At 33.5% G+C, this 19,265-nt stretch overlaps 1 protein-coding gene, 1 long non-coding RNA gene and 2 pseudogenes across 2 annotated transcripts; 3 read left to right on the plus strand and 1 right to left on the minus strand.

Annotated features, from left to right (window-relative positions):
* Nucleotides 1-389: 389 nt before the first annotated feature.
* LOC143573185 (uncharacterized) lies at nt 390-3,162 on the minus strand. Its single transcript, XR_013142386.1, has 2 exons — nt 2,100-3,162; nt 390-938 (listed from the first exon to the last, which is right to left on the minus strand). It is a non-coding gene; the product is annotated as an uncharacterized LOC143573185 (long non-coding RNA).
* Nucleotides 3,163-6,359: 3,197 nt separating this feature from the next.
* LOC143573180 (mitochondrial metalloendopeptidase OMA1 pseudogene) lies at nt 6,360-8,646 on the plus strand (annotated as a pseudogene).
* Nucleotides 8,647-11,202: 2,556 nt separating this feature from the next.
* LOC143573181 (mitochondrial metalloendopeptidase OMA1-like) lies at nt 11,203-12,441 on the plus strand. Its single transcript, XM_077058127.1, has 3 exons — nt 11,203-11,877; nt 11,964-12,115; nt 12,198-12,441. Exons 1-3 carry the CDS (start codon nt 11,203-11,205, stop codon nt 12,439-12,441), a joined length of 1,071 nt encoding a protein of 356 aa, XP_076914242.1.
* A 731-nt stretch (nt 12,442-13,172) lies between these two features.
* On the plus strand, nt 13,173-16,024 carry LOC143573182 (uncharacterized; annotated as a pseudogene).
* Nucleotides 16,025-19,265: the final 3,241 nt, after the last annotated feature.

A 19,265-nucleotide genomic window follows, 5' to 3' on the forward strand; every position in this document is an offset into this window, starting at 1 on the left:
AATAATCATTTTTACTACAAGAGATAAAGTCTCCTCAAAGTCAACACATTCTTTTTGGTTTAAGCCCTTAGTCACTAACCTAGCTTTATATCTTTCTATTTCACCAGTAGATTTATATTTTATTTTATATACCCACTTAGAACCAATTGGTTTTCTATTAGGAGGTAAATCAACAAGCTCCCAAGTGTTATTCCTGTTAAGATAATTTTGGTTCAAGACTTTTATTAAGTGTAGACACAAAACAAAAATTTTCTTTGGACAAATTAGAGTAATTTAATACTTTTTCTAATCCATTTTGACATTTCCCTCAACCACATAGTCTTGTAATTTTCTAGACAAGCTAGAGTTTCTAATTGATCTTCTTACAGTTGAAGGTATAATGGTCTCACTACCCTTAGAATTAAAGTTGTCATCATTTGTATTGACATCTTGAACTACCTCACTGGTTGGTATAATCTGGTTACTAGGTTGCTGGTCACTACTAGCCTCACTTGCAACCTCAGGACTACTAACAAGTTGCTGCTCATGGTCTATATTTTCAGTACCGGTTCCTGTTCATCATTGAGATTTGGGTCACTTGAGAAATTATCAGCGTCATCATATTTATCAAAAAAGTTTAAATGATTTATAGTATTATCATTGTAAGAATCATCAAGTTTTAAAATAAAACTATCTTTAAAAGGATAAACTGTTTCATAAAATTTTACATCTCTTGAAAACACAACTTGTTTAAGATCTAAATTCCACGACTTATTACCTTTTTTTGAAATTGAATATCCTAAAAAAAAATTTTGTTTGCCCTAGACTCAAACGTATTGAAATTATTTAAAATGATACAAAAACACAAGCAACCAAAATTTATCAAGCGACCTAGTGAGGGTTTAAAACCAAACAGCTGTTCATATGGAGACTTACCATTCAAGACTGATGAGGGAGTTCTGTTAATCAAATATGTAGCAGTTAGAATGCACTCAGACCAAAACTTTAAGGAACCCCCTTCAAACAAAAGTGACCTAGCTACATTAAGAAGATGTCGATGTTTTCTCTCTACCACCCCATTTTGTTGGGGTGTGTAAGTGCATGTGGGTTGATGAACAATGCCATTTAATCTAAAGTTTTTTTGAACCTGACAATTTACAAATTCCGTTCCATTATCAATACGAAATGTTTTCACAATGATTTGAAACTGATTTCTCAACAAGTAAAAGTCTTAATATTATAAAAAACCTCAGTTTTATCTTTCATCAAAAATACCCACACGGCTCTAGAGAAATCATCAACAACAGTTAAAAAGTATCTATACCCTTCTTTACTTGGGATCCTATAAGGATCCCAAGTATCTATGTGTACTAATTCACAACTGTTAGTGGTTTTGTGATCACTTAGTGGAAAAGGTTTACGATGTTGTTTAGCTTTATGACAGACTTCACATGGAAATGAATCATTAACAGATTGTATTTTAAGATCATTTTTTAAGACACTAAGTGCATGACTAGCATGATGTCCTAATCTAGTATGCCAAAGATTTATAACATCAAAAATGTTACAACACACCTTAAAACACTTAGAAGAATCACCACATAGATACAACTCATCTACTTGACTACCAGTCAACAGGGTTTTCTTTGTGTGTGCATCTTAAACTAAACAATTATATTCATTAAAGGCGACAAATAATTTATTTTGACTAGCTAACCTATAGACATATAGAGTTTTCTTTGTGTGTGCATCCTGAATTAAACAATTATATTCATTAAAAGTGACAGATAATTTATTTTCACTAGCTAACCTATAGACAGATAGAAGGTTGACATAATAATCTTGGACAACAAACACATTATTTAGAATTACGTTACCATTTAACCTTATGCTTCCTATCTTTGTGACAGAAGCATTTGAACCATTTAGATGTTTAATACTTATATTAAATTCTGATACATCTATTATATTAAAAATATTTATTTTTTCACTCGTAACCATGTTTTGATTAGCCCCAGAATCAATGACCCAACTATTATCAATCTTATTACTTGAAGTAGTGTTAAAACAATAAAGTTTATTTCTAAACACATAACTTGAAAAAGAACACATAATATTACCTCCTATGTTATTGCTCTGTTGTACCTCATCACCCTTATCGTCTAGAAGACTTAACAACCTAGCAACTTGATCAGAGGTTAATGAAGCAACAATACCATTACTTGAAAGACCACTTTTACTTGAACTAGAGGGAAAAGTTCTTTGATTCCATTTAGGCCTAGGCCCTTGGGGATATCCAATGATTTCAAAACATTTATCAATCGTGTGTCCTATTTTATCATAATGTGTGCACTTCAGATTTGGATTTGGTCCATGTATGAATATCCTTTTATTGTCAAAACTTTGATTAGTTTTAGAAACAAAACTTACATTTTGTGACTGACCCTTAGACCAATTAATAGTAATTCTATGTTATTCTTCCCTAGATATAATAGCAAAAGCTGTTTTAATTGTTGGTAAAGGCTCACGAGTTAATTGATTTGTTCTAACAGGCTGGTACACATCATCTAGACCCATAAGGAATTGCATTAATTTTATTAAAGTATCAAAGTCGTTAAGCCCTTTTGAGGCTTGACAAGAACACGAGGGAAGTTGAACCATTGCATCAAATTGTTTCCACATACTAGTTAGTCTATGATAATACTCAGAAATGATGACCCATTTTGATTAAGTAAATTTATTTTTTGATATAACCCAAAAACAATTGAACCATCAATTTTCTCATAAGTATCCCTCATTTCATCCCAAACTCAAAGGCTAATTGAGAATAGACTTGATAAGCATATAGCTCTTCACTTACAGAATTAAGAATCCATGTTAAGATCATAGAATTCAATCTATCTCACTGATTAGCTAAAACTTCATCTTCTGTTGATTTAATGCATTTACCATTTACAAAACCTATCTTATTTTTGACTTGAAGTGCAAGTTTCATTGAATTTGCCCGCACAGAATAATTTTCAACCCCTTTTAATTTGAAATTAATGATTGTCAATGTGCCAGAGTCACTAGGATGAAGGCATAATGGATTACTAACATCCAGTTAGTTTGCTAATAAGAGTCACTATTTGTTTCACCCATTTTTTTAACAAGATTAATTCACAAAAAATATGCAACACAAAAGAAAATAATAACAATCACACAAGATGATTCACACGTAATAGCACGTAAACAGGGAGAGACAAACTTATACTACAACTATTAACAAAAAAAATTAAAGAGGGTTTGGAAAAATCTCATAGTGAGTGTTCTAGATATAGCTAAAAAGAAGAATAAAGCTGGAGACGAAAGTTTTCACATCTACGAAGCAACCAATATCAACTCCTTCTATAGAACCCAATAACCGTTCCAAGATCACCCGATTTTGCTTTAACCAATATTAGGGTTTACGATTTGAGAACCCTAGATAACCAGAACCATAGATTAACCGATGATCACAACCTTATAAGCTCTGATACCATGTCACAAAACTAAAATCTTATTTGATTCAACAGAAACCCAACAATACAACACAAATTCTTCAATTGATTACGCAGAAAGAAGATACAGTATAAGAAAGAACCAAGAACAGATTCAGACCATCATTATGATGATCGGATTACAAGATGCACTCAGTATACGAACCACATCAAACCCTAACTTGTTTAAGTTTTATAACAAATTTAAGAAAATATTTCTAACAAATTTATCTACCTAACCTGTTTAAATTTATATCAGCCAGTGTAATAAACTAAACCGGTATAATAAACTAACCCGGTTTAAGTTATAGCAGGCCATGAGACTTGAAAGAATCCAGAATAAAAGCCCAATAGCTACTTCCTTCCTTAAGTCCATCTACAAGTCCAATTTAGCCCATTCTCCAAACTCGTATATACAACAATATCTCATTAAACATACAAACAAAACTAATAAGATACAAAACATTCGAATATTGAATTGAAGTTTATTTCTTTTATAACATTTTGACATTTGTCACCTATGGTGAATTTCCTCCCGAAAAGGGTTTCCGCTACTCGACCCATCAGTGATCCAAATTAGTTGTTTAAAAAAAATAATAAACTCAAAAACTAAAAAAATAATAACAAAAATGTATTTTTAACAAACTAAAAACATTTAATAGGATTTATTAAAAAAATAAAAATTAAAAATATTCCTAACTCTTGCCATTTGAAATAACAAAAGTGAATAGTGTGGTAAAAAAGAGAAAGTATAAACAATAACATCTGTCAGCCTGGGTTACTGTTTACACTTGTCATTTCAAATGACAAATGAATTTAAAAGATTCAAAAATTATAAGGAAGCATGGCATGGAATGAAGAACAACACAAAACCTTATCTTTTGCTTTTCTCTCTTTTTATACTCTCCATACTCATGGTAGAACCCCAATATCAACAAGATCCGAGATCTAGGTTAGCTTTAGTGATTTCCGCTAACTAAAACTTAGATTGATTCAAGAACTAGTGTTGTTAGATTCGTATTTGGGACCTACACAATGTCCTATCTTTATAATCTAAACTTAACTTAGGTGACCAAAACACTGCCATAACAATTATATTACAATTAGTAAACTAAACTAACTTGATCAACTTGTCAACTTAGGTCATTTCATGTTCGTCAAATTGTTAACACACTCTGAAATTGCTAACACAAATAGCATATATATTTTTAGACCATCCGTACTCGGGCGTTTTAGGAGCGCATTTTGGCCCAAAACGCCGGGGAACATCGCCCCCCTCGGCGTTTTGGGGTATTTTTTTTGTAGCGTCTTGTGTAAAACGCGAAAAATGGGCTCAAATATCAAAAATATATCCATTAAGTTCATTATAGATCTTCAATATAGATTAAAATAGATAAAGAACAAAACCTTAATTGCAAAAAAACCATACACCAAAGATGGATCTAGGGTTTTCAAGTATTTGCATCTGTAGAGGCTGCAGCAAGAAGAAGAAGAAGAGAGACATGCGATTTAGGGTTTGTTGGTTTATAAATGGTTTGAGAGTTTTTGTTTAGTCCCTATGGTACTATTTATTTTTTAGTTTGAACCTTGTTTTTAATAGTATTTGCATTGAAGTCCTTGCAACTTGATACTTTGTTAAAGAGATTTATATATAGAAAAAATTTGGAACAAAATGTATATACGATAATAAGATGCCATATGCCAAAGTTGATATAAGAATGAATTTTAAAACTTCTACATCCGTTTAATGTATTTTTTAATTTTAATGTAGTTTTTTAATTATATATTTAATTATTTAAATGAATTATTATTTAAAAAAAAACAAATAAAATTAATAGTGACTGTGCGCCACGTGGCGCATAATGCCTGGGGGTGGAGAGTTATGACTACACCTGTTTTTGTAAAAAACCATAACTCTGATTGGACGCCACGTGACACATAATGCTAAAGGTGGAGAATTATGACCACTCATGGTCTTATGATGGCTAAAAAAACTTAGTAATGTGTGCAAATATTTTCTAGAGTATAAAATGACCAACATACTGATCTACTTAATTAACACGAAATTCTAGTTGTATCAAACTTGAAAAGTGTTTAAAAAAGTCATGACTTGAATCAGGGATGGATATAACAAAAAAAAGTGTTTTTAAGCCAAATAGTTACAAATGGCCAAACCCACACGAATGAAAAAATAATTGACTTTTTTCTTTTTATAAATCATCAAAGAATTTACAAATATACTTAAAACATAATTAATACATTCTATAAAACACCAAAAAACGAATATAACAATGTTTCTTTTAAAGCTATATATTTTATTAATTATATAGATATATAATTACTATATAGATTTCCTCCTCAACAAGAAAACAAACCAACCTTGAAAAAAAGGCGCCATTATTATTTACCTTAGAGAGCAATAATAACTCTTCGTTTTGAAGCTCAATAATGGCATGGTACAGATTATCAAAATTAGGGTTTAATATTATAACTTCCAAAATCACCAGCACTCCCAAACCCCTATTCCGTAACCCACGTTCGATCATCAACCACACCCATCATTCGAGTAAGTTTACATCTACTGTATCTGGCTATAGCTATAGATATTATCACGCGGATCGGCATGAGGATAAGGTTGTAAAAATTTCATCCGCAGTTCTATACCTCGGATTATGTTCTGGGGTACTTTTGTGTTTTGGGCATTTCGAAAACATACCGTATTCAAAACGGAAGCATTTTATGTTGATTTCGGGTAAAATAGAGACATGGGTTGGGGAGCATTCATTTGAGAATATGAAGGATAAATATAAATGCAATATTTTACCGGATACGCATCCGAAAAGTGTTAGGGTTAGGACGATAATGAAAGATGTGAGTGAAGCATTGCAAGCAGGATTGAACAAACAAGATTTGAACCATGGACATGATAAGCGGGTGAAGTTGGGTATTTCGCATGCCAAGGGGTTGGAATGGAAAGTTATGGTGGTGAAGAGTAATGATGTAAATGCGTATTGTCTGCCTGGCGGAAAGATTATTGTATTTACTGGATTGTTAGAGCGCTTTAAAACCAATGAAGAATTTGCTACCATTATTGGTCATGAGGTATGTATATATGTAAATCTATAATTTGGGGTGCCAATTATCGACATATCTTAACTAGGTTTTGAGATGCATATCTAAACCTGTTTAAAAAACGGATCACGTTTGGTTTAACATGTTTAATTAATCGGGTTGTGTTTAGACGTTTGCAAATGAGCGGAGCCCTAGCCATGGCTTGCTTGGCTCGTGGCTCATTTGATAACTGGCTTGTTGGCTTGCTCGATAACTTGCTCATTTATTTGTTTGTTGACTTGTTCGATTGGCTTGTTTTAATAATTAAACCCCAAATTGTAAAAACAGTTAAAAAAAAAAGAAAACAAAAAGTATATAATACATATATAATTGTTTACTTGTTTAAATTAGACCCCAAATTTAAAATAGTAATAACAATAATAGCAATAATATGCATACATATTGAAAAAGGAAAACAAAATAAATACATATAATATTTGACTCTGGCGAACTCTGTTTATGAAAACTGACAAAAAAAAATAATAAAAATAACTCATAAAATATTATAATTCAAGTTTTGTATCATGTGTATGTTAAAAGTTTATTGTTTTTGTCTAGGATCATGCTATACACCAGCCTCTTGGTGTGGGAATAAGGCTATACGACTTGTATAGGGCCTATACGAGTCGTATAACCTTAACTTATTGACCTGCGTACGAACGTGATAGTGTGCAGCTTTTTGCAGTCTATACGAGCCGTATAGATTTTCCAGCTCGTATAGCCTACGTAACTCGTCTGACCTATACGACTCGTATATACAGTATGTCATCATGTACTTTGACCAGAGATTTTTAATTACTTTTCTGGTCTATACGACTCGTATAGGTGGTATACGACCCGTATAGACCAGGTATCAGATTTTCTTTATCAAACCATGTAAGATTTGTGTGTTGCTTTGTAAGATAATACCAACATCTACACCAACAAATGAAACTAAAAAGTCGTTACCCCGAAACGCTCATGTTGTACGTAGGTTGTTATGTATATTTTTATTTTGTAACCAACTCGGGTGTTATTTTTGATATTTTTTTGTAATATTAAAATTGAAAAAAACTATACGAGTCAAATAGAACCTATACGAGTCATATAGCCCTATACGAGCCGTATAGGGGCTATACGATACAAAAGAATAAAAGCTGACACTTCTGCTTGAAAATGACTTGACTATGCACCTATACGAGCTGTATAGAGCCTATACGAGTGTGTGAATAACCAACATGGTGTATGTATAACCCAAGCCTTTTGTCTATTATACATATCATAACTTGTGATAAAACTAACGAGCCGATTCAACAAGTCACAAGTTGGCTCGAACCTTCTACCAGCCGAACTGGTGCACCACTTTTCAACTCGTTAAAAATAAACGAGCCAATCTGTCTCGTTTAAGTTCGAACCTGACTCGGCTCAACTTGGCTTGTTTACAGACTGTCAACCAACCTACTCGACACCATTCACCATTGGTGGCCATAAATGTTATGCATACCGACTTATAACAACTGTAGTTGTCCAAAGATGAGATTATTATTGTAACCATAGTTATCATTTAAACATGAATACATGGTTTTAGGTTGCGCATGCAGTGGCAAGACATGCAGCTGAAAAGTTTGTAACATTACTCTGTTTTACAATAGGCCGGGTAATTTTGGATGACTATATTGACCGGGATGTTGTCAGCGCATCGTATATTTTTCTGCTAAACCTTCCTTTCTCGCGAAAGTATGTTATTAGTTAACTTAAGTTAATAAGTTATATATAGGCCGGTAGGTGTTGGTTATATTTGGTTGTTATGTGTAGGATGGAGAGTGAAGCTGATCACATAGGGCTGATGTTAATGGCTTCTGCTGGATACAATCCACGGGTTGCACCAAAGGTATTTGAAAAGCTGGAAGAAGGATCGGGTGATTCGGCTTTGGAAAATTTCCTGTCTACCCATCCATCAGGAAAGGAAAGAAGTAAGCTGCTATCTGAAGCTAGAGTGATGCAAGAAGCAATCTCTATATATGAAGAGGCTATAGCACGACGACAAGTTGATATTTGATTCATTTTTTATTTAGTTAACCAAATATAAAATGTTTTGGATGCAGGATAGGACTATATTATTTTTGTAGTTTGATATGTTGCTTAATTCACAGGTTTTATTTATAAAAGTTTTTGAGATTTATTAGTGATAAAGTTGGGTGCTCAGTAAATTTAAGATGTTTTGCTATATTTACGAAATAAGTTGCTACGGTAATCATACATGAATGATTATTTGTATGTTTTACAAAGACAACCCAAAATGATAAGTTAATGACATGAAATTGAGCTTAATTCGATAACAAACTCGGCAAATGTGTTCGGGTTGGCCGGGTTTGCCGAGTTTATGGTGATTCCTCATACTCTGTTTTGGCCCTCAAGTGGTTCCTCATACTCTGTTTTGGCCCTCAAGTGGTCCCTCCCCACGTCGCCATGATCAGTTTCCGATATGGGATATATTCTGATTATGAAGCGTCAATTGAACTTCTTTATGCTCTCTCACTTTCAAGGTCAGTTTCTCCAGTTCGATTATTCTTTTACCTTGTTGTTGTTGTGAATTGGAGATAAACAAGGGTAATTTGACTAATTCCAGTTGTTTCATACGGAATTGTTTCACAAATCGAAGGGGAAGAAAGCGTGGCGAATGAATATAAGATATCGAAGAATTCCAGTTAGTTAGTTACTTAGTCAGTCAGTCGGTCAATTAGGTTGTTCCACAAATCATTAATGTTCTTTCTCCGGCACCCAAGTCTCCTTTCTCCCACGTTCAGCGCATTTATTCCCTATTTCTGATTCAATGTATAATAGTGTTTTTGAATTTATGCTGCTGGCTGATAGTTGAACACTAATTTCCTCAAATTTTCATAGTTTTCTGTTTCCAATTCACAGTTAGTTTTATCATCTAATCTAAATTGTTATCTTAGCCTGCCTGCCTGCCTGCCTATCATTCTGAAGATTTTATGTTCAGTTCAATATTCGTATTTAGAATTGTTTCTAGTCTCTGAATGGATGCAATGTTTATGATGTTAGTACACCCAGGAATATATCATCATCGCCGCTTATAGAGAGTAGGTCAGAAAACATGTAAGCGAATTTACAACCCAATGGCTAGAGTTGAACTGGACATAAGGAGGTACGAACGATGACTTATACAAGAGTTGATAGTATGATTTTAATGTGCATATCTGATGTCTATATGGGTCATTCAATCCTAGCAATTTTACACTCCCGAGTCTTTTGGCTATGATGAACTGGTGATACATCACTATGTAGGAAATTCTTCTACCGTGAAGGTGAATTTCTAAATTTCCTTCAAATATAACTGTTAGGGGCATGTTTATCGTTTCTAATGATCCTGAGTTTTTCCCGAATCTAAAATTACCTTTTAACTACTTTTACTTGCCAAGAGTTAATTTAGTTTATAATTCTACGTTAATAATGGACTTAACGAAAGATTTATAAAAAATTAGTAGTTCTTTTTTCTTCTATAAATTAGTGATGGTTGTCTGTTTTTCAGAGTTTGAAGATACCAATCTTGATGGAAATGGGAGCTCTATAGAGTTCATTGAAGATTTTAAGAGGTAAAATGTGAATCTTTTTTTTGAATCAAAATGATTCGTATTTGCTTAGTTTTATTCATATTTTGAGTTTGAACATGCTTATTTGCTTATTGGTGTTTCAAAAAGCCAGTAAGTTAAAATGTGTTTGGCAATCACGAAAATATTTTTTATTTTAGCTTTTTGAAAGGGTTAAAACTAAAACAGTTTTCGAAAAGCTCGAAAGGCTTTTTTAAAAAGTCAATAAGCCAATAGACATTCAATTTATTAACTTGGTGTGTTTTATATATTTATTTTCTGAGCTTCACTAAGGAAATGCATATATTGCTTCATGGTCTAATTAAGATATAGAGTAAACCTGTGATTATTGTTTTTCCACCCTGTTGATATTATTTTGATATAGGTGCAAGAAACGGTAATCGTCATATATACACTTATCAAATGATGAGAGTTCAAGTCCGATAATAATAGACAAACATGGTATAATATTTGCCTTTAATAAATTGTAAATTGTGTACTATTAACTAACTCAAGATCATAGTTGTCTCGTTGGATTAAATATGACTTACACAAATGTTAGATAACCTCAACAAAATTCATATATATTGACTTCAAATTGAATTTATTTCAGAAAGAATTGTCCCACTACAAAAAAATAATCCTAAAATAAGATTTACATTTGATATTGCCTTTATTATATAAAGATCAGATTAACTTCCCTTCCCGCTAAAAGAAACACGCCATTGTTACTGAGCAACAACACTTTCTCTGCTACCTAAAATATGTCATGGTTTCCAACATCAAAATTAGGTTTGATCATTCATTTGTTATGGCCGGCGTCATATAGGTTTGATCTTTAATCATTCATTCGTTAAGGCATGGACATGCAATCTTAGCATTTCCCAGGATCCACCGCCCCATCTGCTCTGGCCCCCAAATGTTCACAAATTACCCTAATATACATATATATATATATATATATACACGCCAGTCCAAATACCAGTTGCCATTGCCACCAAAAAATGGCCTTGTGGTTTAGAAGATCAAAAATAGGGTTTGATATAGCTGTTGCTGCTTCTTCTCTTCGTTCCAATTTTACCGTTGTTCCCAAACCCCCGGTTTCCATCGTCAACCACTGCCATCAACTGAGTAAGTTTACATCCACTTCTAATCATCTTAAGAGTGCTTCATCGCTAATTGGTGCACATTTTCGATGTTACCATGCTGATCGGAGACTGGTTAGCGATAGTCAATCTAAGCTTTTGATCCTACTCGTATACTTGGTATCCATTATTTGGATGTACGTGCATTTTCCGGACGAAGAGACAATACCGTACACAAAACGGAAACATTTTGTTCAAATGCCAGGTGTTGAGAAAATGATTGGGGTGGTTCAGTTTCGAAGGATGCAAAAGAAGGCTGACGCAAAAGGGAAAGAGAGTGTCTGGATGCATCCAGACACTCTTAAGGTTTTCTTTGATGTCATTTTAGCATTGCAAACAGGATTGAAGAAAGAAGATGAGGGGGTGAAGTTGGCCATTTCGCATCTGCAGGACTTGAATTGGGAAGTTTTGGTGGTTCAGAATGATCATGCGGTAAATGCATGTTGTTTGCCTGGTGGGAAGATTATTGTGTCTACTGGTTTGTTAGAACGCTTTAAAACCGATGAAGAAATTGCTGCCATTATTGCTCATGAGGTATATATATTTATTTCAAGATTAGATTATTATTCATTATTAGTTAACACAAGCAATAAGTATTAATTATTAATACATGTTTGTAGGTTGCACATGTTGTGGCAAGACATGTATCAGAGAGGTTTTCAAAGATATGGTTTACACCCGCACTGATGATTTACTATAAGTTTGTTAGGCCGAGTCATCTTGTTGACTCATGGGCGACTTTATTTGCACTAGACCATCCTTTCTCGCAAATGTATTTATGTTATATAAGCTATAAGGTAGCTAGGTATTGATTATATATGTATGTGATGGAGAATGGTGTTTGTTACGTGTAGGATGGAGACTGAAGCGGATCACATAGGATTGTTGCTGATGGCGTCTGCTGGATATGATCCACGGGTCGCACCAAAGGTAATTGAAAAGATGGACCAAGTATCGGCTGATTCGGGTTTGCAAAATTACCTTTCTATCCAGCCATTGGGGAAGACAAGAAGTAAATTGCTAATTGAAGGAAGTGTGATGCAAGAAGCAATCTCTATATATGAAGAGGTTATAGCAAGAAGAGGATTTGATACTTGATGGTCTTTACTGTTAAGAATAATAAGTGGTTAATAGGGTGGGTAGTTGTTTCTTAGTAACAGGATGCTTATCGGTAATGCCAAGTTAGCTTATTTCTAATGCTTCTATATAACTATTGTTCAAGTGATTTCAAGAAGGATATACAATTTCAAACAATATATGTTCTCCGGTTAGATTACAACTAACATGCAAGTGTTTCTATACGACTAACGTGCAACTCGTTTAAGGTTAATTTAGACATAACTAAAACGACTCACTCAATAGTAAATGATGCTTTTAATGACTATAGTTGATTGTCTTGTGTGAATTATTTCTTTTAAATACCATGTCTTTGGTATGACAGTTCGGTCTTTAGTACAATATTATGTTGTAGATTTATAAATCTCAACATATGAACATGTAAATTTGCTTACAAATTGATTTCCATGATTAAGTCGGCGACTTCTTCAACTGATAATTGATATGAATTTAGTTTTGAATGCCAAAATGTGTGATTCTGTCACAATGGTTAATGTAGTTATACCTCAAAAAGTATTATGTTAGATCACAATTACGTAACTGCATACAATGGTAATTAAATTTGATTACATTTCTATTTGGACTAACACCTTGTTAATGTTTGCACCTACATGAGAAATGATAAACAAGTTAAACGTACCTGGTTACCCGGGTCAAAGTGATGACGTGGAAGTACTTTGACTATTTTGACTTTTTTTTTTCTCAGAAATTAAATGATGGCTCCAGGCCAAATGGTCTCTAGATCGCCCTACTTCTCTGCCACGTCTGACACTCATCAACTGCTTCAGCTTAAGTTCAAGATAACAATAAACTTCCACTCACTTATCTTGACGGTTTTCAAAAGCCTGATGTGAAGTATGTTGAGATATTTGTTTGCATTGCCACGCACGCAGTAAGGGAAAAATATATCTGCTAAAGAGTGCAAGGCGGTATGTGTCCCGAGCACTGTGTTTGAGCAAGAGGATGGCCAGCATGACGGTAATAAACGCTTTATATCCGTTCAGAATAATCTGATCAAGAAGCATGTAAATCACCTTGATCGGTTTTTATGTCCTGTGACGCCTTTTTGATCTTGAGGTTCGGCCCTATGTTGAAAGTCAGGATATTATTAAAAAGTTCGCGTCTTGCCTCGACTGTGTTGGTTCAGGCCCCTTTACAAACATACACTACACACGCAATTGCTCAAGAGTTCTGTATGTGAATTTGTGAAATAAATATTGCAGAAAGAATGGATAAAGTATCTTCAATGTTCCAGCCATTAACCAGACATGTGACTTAGTAGCTATTGTCCCAAATCTATATCTTCAACCCGTATCTGCTTCGAGACCTGACTTGAACCGACCATCATATTTTAAACCCAATAGACTGGTGTGTGAAATTTTTCCAAGAAATATAATTTTTAGATAAAAATAAATATATTATATGCTTATAAGTTATTAATTTGTTTTTCGGTGTTAGCTTCATCTTCATGCTAGTACATATGCCGTGCTTAATGTTACATTTATGAGAGAACCGTCTAATGCTTTGTTGAAAGTTGATGTTCCCCTCGTGTTTATTGGAGATTATGCATGTGTCACCTGGGTGAAAAAAGGTAATATTATTTTCATGTTACTGAAGCTTTTGCTTCTCTTCTTCTCTGTATAGTTGTTTTGTGATTCTGGTTCTTTTCATGTTAAATATTGTCTGAATTATATGTTAACATATAGTTAACATAATTTTCAAAATGGATTTGGGCCAAAAAGTTGTTTTTTTAGTAGTAGTACCGGTTGGTTTAGATTGTTGGAAAAAACCTTTATGAATATTTTGTAAATTTCTTAATAGATAGTTAATACCATAAATACGAGTATATGATTATGTAACAATATTATTATACTCTTATAATCAAAGACTTAGATAGTTAATACAATAAATACGAGTATATGAATATATAACAATATTATTACTCCTATAATCTAAGACCTAGAATCAAGTTGTTTGGCCCAATCTACTCGTTTTCACTTTAGGTGGTGTTTTTATTCAACCTATGTGAGATTTAGACGTTACTAATACTGACTCATTCATTAGTAAAGGACACTTCTCTTGATTATAGTAATATAACTGAATGTTGTATGTGATTTAGTTTTTTTAAATACTATTTCTTAGGACATTAATATACCTATGTTAGTGCTACAGACTTAGCCTCTTCAAATCTTTCAGTATGCTACAAGTATATTTAGAGCCCCAAAAAAGCCATCACAGACATTAGTAAACTTATAGCTAGAAAAGCTATACATACATATAATAAAAATGGTTGATTCTAATATGTAGGGTCAATATTCTTATTAGTTTTAGGATTGTGTATGTCTTTATATTTGCTTAGAGTCGGTGTATTACGTACGCCAGTACGTTTATTTTGTATCATGTTATGTAAACTTGGAGAAATGGGGGACCCTATATAAAGGGTCACTTAACCCATTTCTCCAACAACCTTTGCGAATAAACCCCTTGCATTATTATTATTGTCCAACTCTCAAACTCTCTCTCCCTCACCCTTCTCTCTAACTTTCGGCCTACACATAGTCACCACAAGATCCGAGATCTCGGTCTAGCTAGTTGTTTCCGCCAACTAGTTATGAGGTTGATCCAAGAACAAATAGTACTTAGTTTGTTGTGTTGTTTGATCCGGTCACAGGACCTACAATTGGTTTCAGAGCTTTCGGGCTCTACTAGTTGTAGATCTTGGGTCATAACCTTGGATTTTGGTCTTGTGTTTGAAAAGACGGAATTTTCAAGAAAATAAGTGGGTTTCGGGTTCATGTGTTCTTCAAGTTTTAAGAAAATTAAGTTGTTCTTGTTCATGAATATGTTAAAGTTTGTGTAAAAGTTTTTGGTTTTGGTGTTTGAATTCTCAAGAAGTGTGTTTGTATTGATGCATGTGATGGTGTGCTTCAAAAGTTGTGATAAACATGCATATGAGTGTGTTTGAGAAAGGTGATGGAAAGTGATTTGGTGACTTTCCTTGTTTGGATTTGATCACATGTAAGTTGTTGGAATACATTGAAATTTCGCTTACAATCAAATCACATACATTCCAAAATCGCTTACTTTCATTTTCGCTTACATTCCCAAATCGCTTACATTCCCATTTCGCTTGCAATCAAATCGCTTACTTTCATTTTCGCTTACATTCCCATTTCGCTTACATTCCCAAATCGATTACAATTGTATTCTAAAACTTTTTCACTCAATTACAATTGTAATCTAAAATATTTTAAGTCATTTGTATTTTATTTTCTTTCATTTAGAATACATTTAACTTAGGAAATTTTTTCACTCAATTGCAATTGTAATCTAAAATATTCTAAGTCATTTGTATTCTATTTCCTTCCATTTAGAAAACATTTAACTTAGAAATTTTTTTCTCAAGTTCAATCATTTGGCTATCCTTTTTATTCTAAGTCAATTGTATTCTAATTGAAACTTTGTTACATTAGAATATAATTTACATTAGAATACATTGTACTTAGTTTTTGAGCAGTTTTTGTTTCAAGAGTGTTTGATCTTTGAGAAAAGTGTTGACCGTTGACTTTGACCCGTAAAAAAAATGTTTTGCAATTCTAAGCTTGAAGGAAGTCTCAACATGAGAGAAGACCAAAAGAATATGTTAAAAGAAGAATTCAACATGTTTGAGCATATCCAAGAAGAATCAATTGCCTCTCTCATCAATAGATTTGAGTCACTTATCACTGAAATGAGAAGTGTCGGTATCATCCCTGAGTTGTCTGAGATCAGCATGAAGTTGTTGGATTCACTGCCCTACGCATGGAACACCGGTGTGATTACCATCAAGAGAACGGCAAACCTGGATACCTTAACACTCTCAGAGTTGACTTCTACCATCAAACTTTGGTGCAAAGAAAATAAAGATGAGACAAGTGTTGAGGGTGTAAGCAGTCAAGCAAGTCCTATCATCCCCGAGTGTGCCGCAGGTGGAAGCAGTCAAGCAAGCACCTCATCAAGCTCCACCGACGGGATTCCAACACCTGCCTCTCGCATTCCCGAGGTACACAAACTTTGCACACAAGATTATATTGATAAAGTTTTTCACTATAGAAACCATAATGCTAAAATACTTGAACAAATTGATAGCATTAGAGTTCAGAATGATGATCTTAAAAAGGCTGCAAAGATTTACACTATTAGAATTAACACTCATGATAATGATACGGCCGATCTTAGGGAACAAGTTTCAATTGCTAGAAATTTAGCAAAACGTCATGAAAATCATGTAATTGAACTAAATGCTAAAATTGTTAAATTAGAAATTAAGTTAACTCAAAAGAAAATTGCCATAGAAAACTTTGAGTTATCTACCGAAAAGCTGAACAAATTAATTGAGTCACAAATGGAGTTAAGAATAAAGACAAGAATACGCTATGATAGTTCTGCAGTTCCACCGCCTTTTCAAAAATAACTATACTAGCCTTCCTCACTTTGATTTTAACTCTCCTCTAGAGGACGAAATGGTCTATGGTATTGGTCATGTGTCAATTTCAAAGACATTTTTTCCTGCTGTTGATTCAGCTGTTCCTTTAGTTAATCCTAATAGTAGTCCATCTTCTGTAGTAGTGTGTGTAGAAGAAAGTGGGTCGGTGGAAAGGCCTGTTGAGGCGAACATATCAAGTTGTTCATCATCAATTTGTGAGACTGAGGATAATTCTAGTAAAAGAAAAGTGTTTGAAAATGATAATCAACCGAGTACTTCATGTATATATGTGCCATCAAATAAAAGATCATTTTCTCAAACAACTAATCAATCACAAATCCTCAGTCATAAAATTGTTTTGATAACAACTACTATGATCATTATCAACAAAATTTTGTTAATTCATACACTAATGTCCTTGATGATCGGGGTCAATCATCAAATGTGTTTTATAATCATGTTTCTTTCCACGGATCACCTTTCCCACCACACCAACCATTTTATAGTTCTGATAAGTTCTATAGTGCTCCTAGGAGAAAGTGTTGTTTTGTTTGGGTCATTCTTCTCACCTTTCAAGACATTGCAAGCACTTGTTCAAGCAGCAACTTGATATTCAAAAGCGGCTTAGTCAGTCCCCAAAAGGTGCTTTTAGTAGCCCAGATTCAAGGACTGATCAAGCCGATAGTGAAGCCAGTGAAGTGGATGTGAGATCCAAGATCAATAAAGTAAAACGCACGAGAAAACCGTTTTGGAAAATTAAAAATGATAAAATCAAAAAGGATCCCAAGACTAAAAAGTCTGAGGGTTCACCAAAAACAGTTTTAAAATATAGAAAATAAAAGTCCGAAATTGCCAAAATCAAGGAACAAGTTTGTGCTTGGATTCCTAAGGACTGTTCTTCAAGCAACGAGTCGCCAAGAAATAAATTGTTTTCAAGAAATAAAATCAAGTTTTGTCGATTTATGGTCGACTTTCCTAAGAAAACTAACTCTCGGGAACCCATGTTTATTTAAATGCTTAGTGCATGTAGGGTTAATTAAGGAGGACTATCAAGAGTATTTGTTACTTAGATAGTGGTTGCACCCGACATATGATGGGAGACGAAGCCTTGCTATTTGATGCTAAACCATTCGATGGCGGATTCGAGTCTTTCATAAGCGACATGGGATGACAACCTTTAGGAAAGGGAAATGTCTCATACTTTGTGCTTCAACAATGCCAACCTTGTTCAAATGGATCAACCACAACTTGTCGAGCGTTTCTCATGTGATGGATCCAACATCATTTGTTGGGGCTTTGGTTTGAATCTCTTCAACTTTGTTATATGATGTGATAATGCATGTTTAGGATAGTTCATCTGACAACAGCTTTGTTGACCTTTTCACTAAAACCATTGTTTTATTTTGATTAAAATAACCTATCTATCTTTTTGTATATAAAATTGTAAATATTTTTCAAATATGTCACAATTTTAGAGGGGTAAATGAGTTAAGTATAACTCACCAAAGAGATTTTCAGTTTTTTTAAGAAAAACAAAAACGAGTCAGTTGACTTGCCAAAAAATATATATATTTTATTATTTCATTATGATGGAGTATGTAGCATGTTGGATTTACAGGGGACCACACAAGTATCATGCCTAACTATACCTTAACGTATCACGGTGAAATTAAAATACTTGCTAAGTTTAAAGTGGACAAACATATCTACAATCGACTTTGAGTTCTTGGCATAATATCCAAATAGAAGTGTGATCTAGGACATTATAGACAATGTGATTCCATGTTGTGATCTTTCTGGCAAAAATATTAAAGTTAATAGAAAATTATGTAAATATATATATATATATATATATAACAATTTGAAAAGTTTGTATGCATAACAAGTTGTACATTGTGCATTAGGGTTTTTTTTCTAATTTTCTCTTTTATTGTTAATTCTATACTTTTCATATTTCATCTTGAGTCCATATCCTTTTTATTTTTTTACAAGTTTGTCACAAAATATGTTTCATTTTTAATCTCAACAATTTTCTACTTTCAACTTTGTTCTCTAATACTTTTCATGTTTTACAAAATTTTCATTTTACGTTTTAGTCTAAATTTTGCAAATTTACACGTTGCAACACGCATGTGTTGTTCAACGTTCTTACGTCTATATTCCCCATTCAACTATCCGGTCATAAGATGACTTAGTTATTATTTTTTGTGTTTTACTTTTCGGTCTATTTTTCACGTGTTAACAAGCCGCAACAAATGGCCGTGATTGGACGCTTTTAGGTCTACTTTTTGTTCGGTTTAATGTTTCAAGGTTAATTTTTTTAATGGTTTTCGCCCCCACC

The sequence above is a fragment of the Bidens hawaiensis genome, unplaced genomic scaffold, assembly GCF_021521415.1.
Source record: "Bidens hawaiensis isolate Kalapana, Puna unplaced genomic scaffold, B.hawaiensis_p1.1 tig00026230_1, whole genome shotgun sequence".
NCBI classification, from domain to species: Eukaryota; Viridiplantae; Streptophyta; class Magnoliopsida; order Asterales; family Asteraceae; genus Bidens; species Bidens hawaiensis.

What these genes read in the sequence shown, in the direction of transcription:
- LOC143573181 (XM_077058127.1), top strand. Translation starts at nt 11,203, where the DNA reads ATGGCCTTGTGGTTTAGAAGATCAAAAATAGGGTTTGATATAGCTGTT. An exon ending in CTGCCATTATTGCTCATGAG is followed by an intron (nt 11,878 to 11,963) that starts GTATATATATTT and finishes ACATGTTTGTAG; the next exon opens with GTTGCACATGTTGTGGCAAG. An exon ending in GACCATCCTTTCTCGCAAAT is followed by an intron (nt 12,116 to 12,197) that starts GTATTTATGTTA and finishes TGTTACGTGTAG; the next exon opens with GATGGAGACTGAAGCGGATC.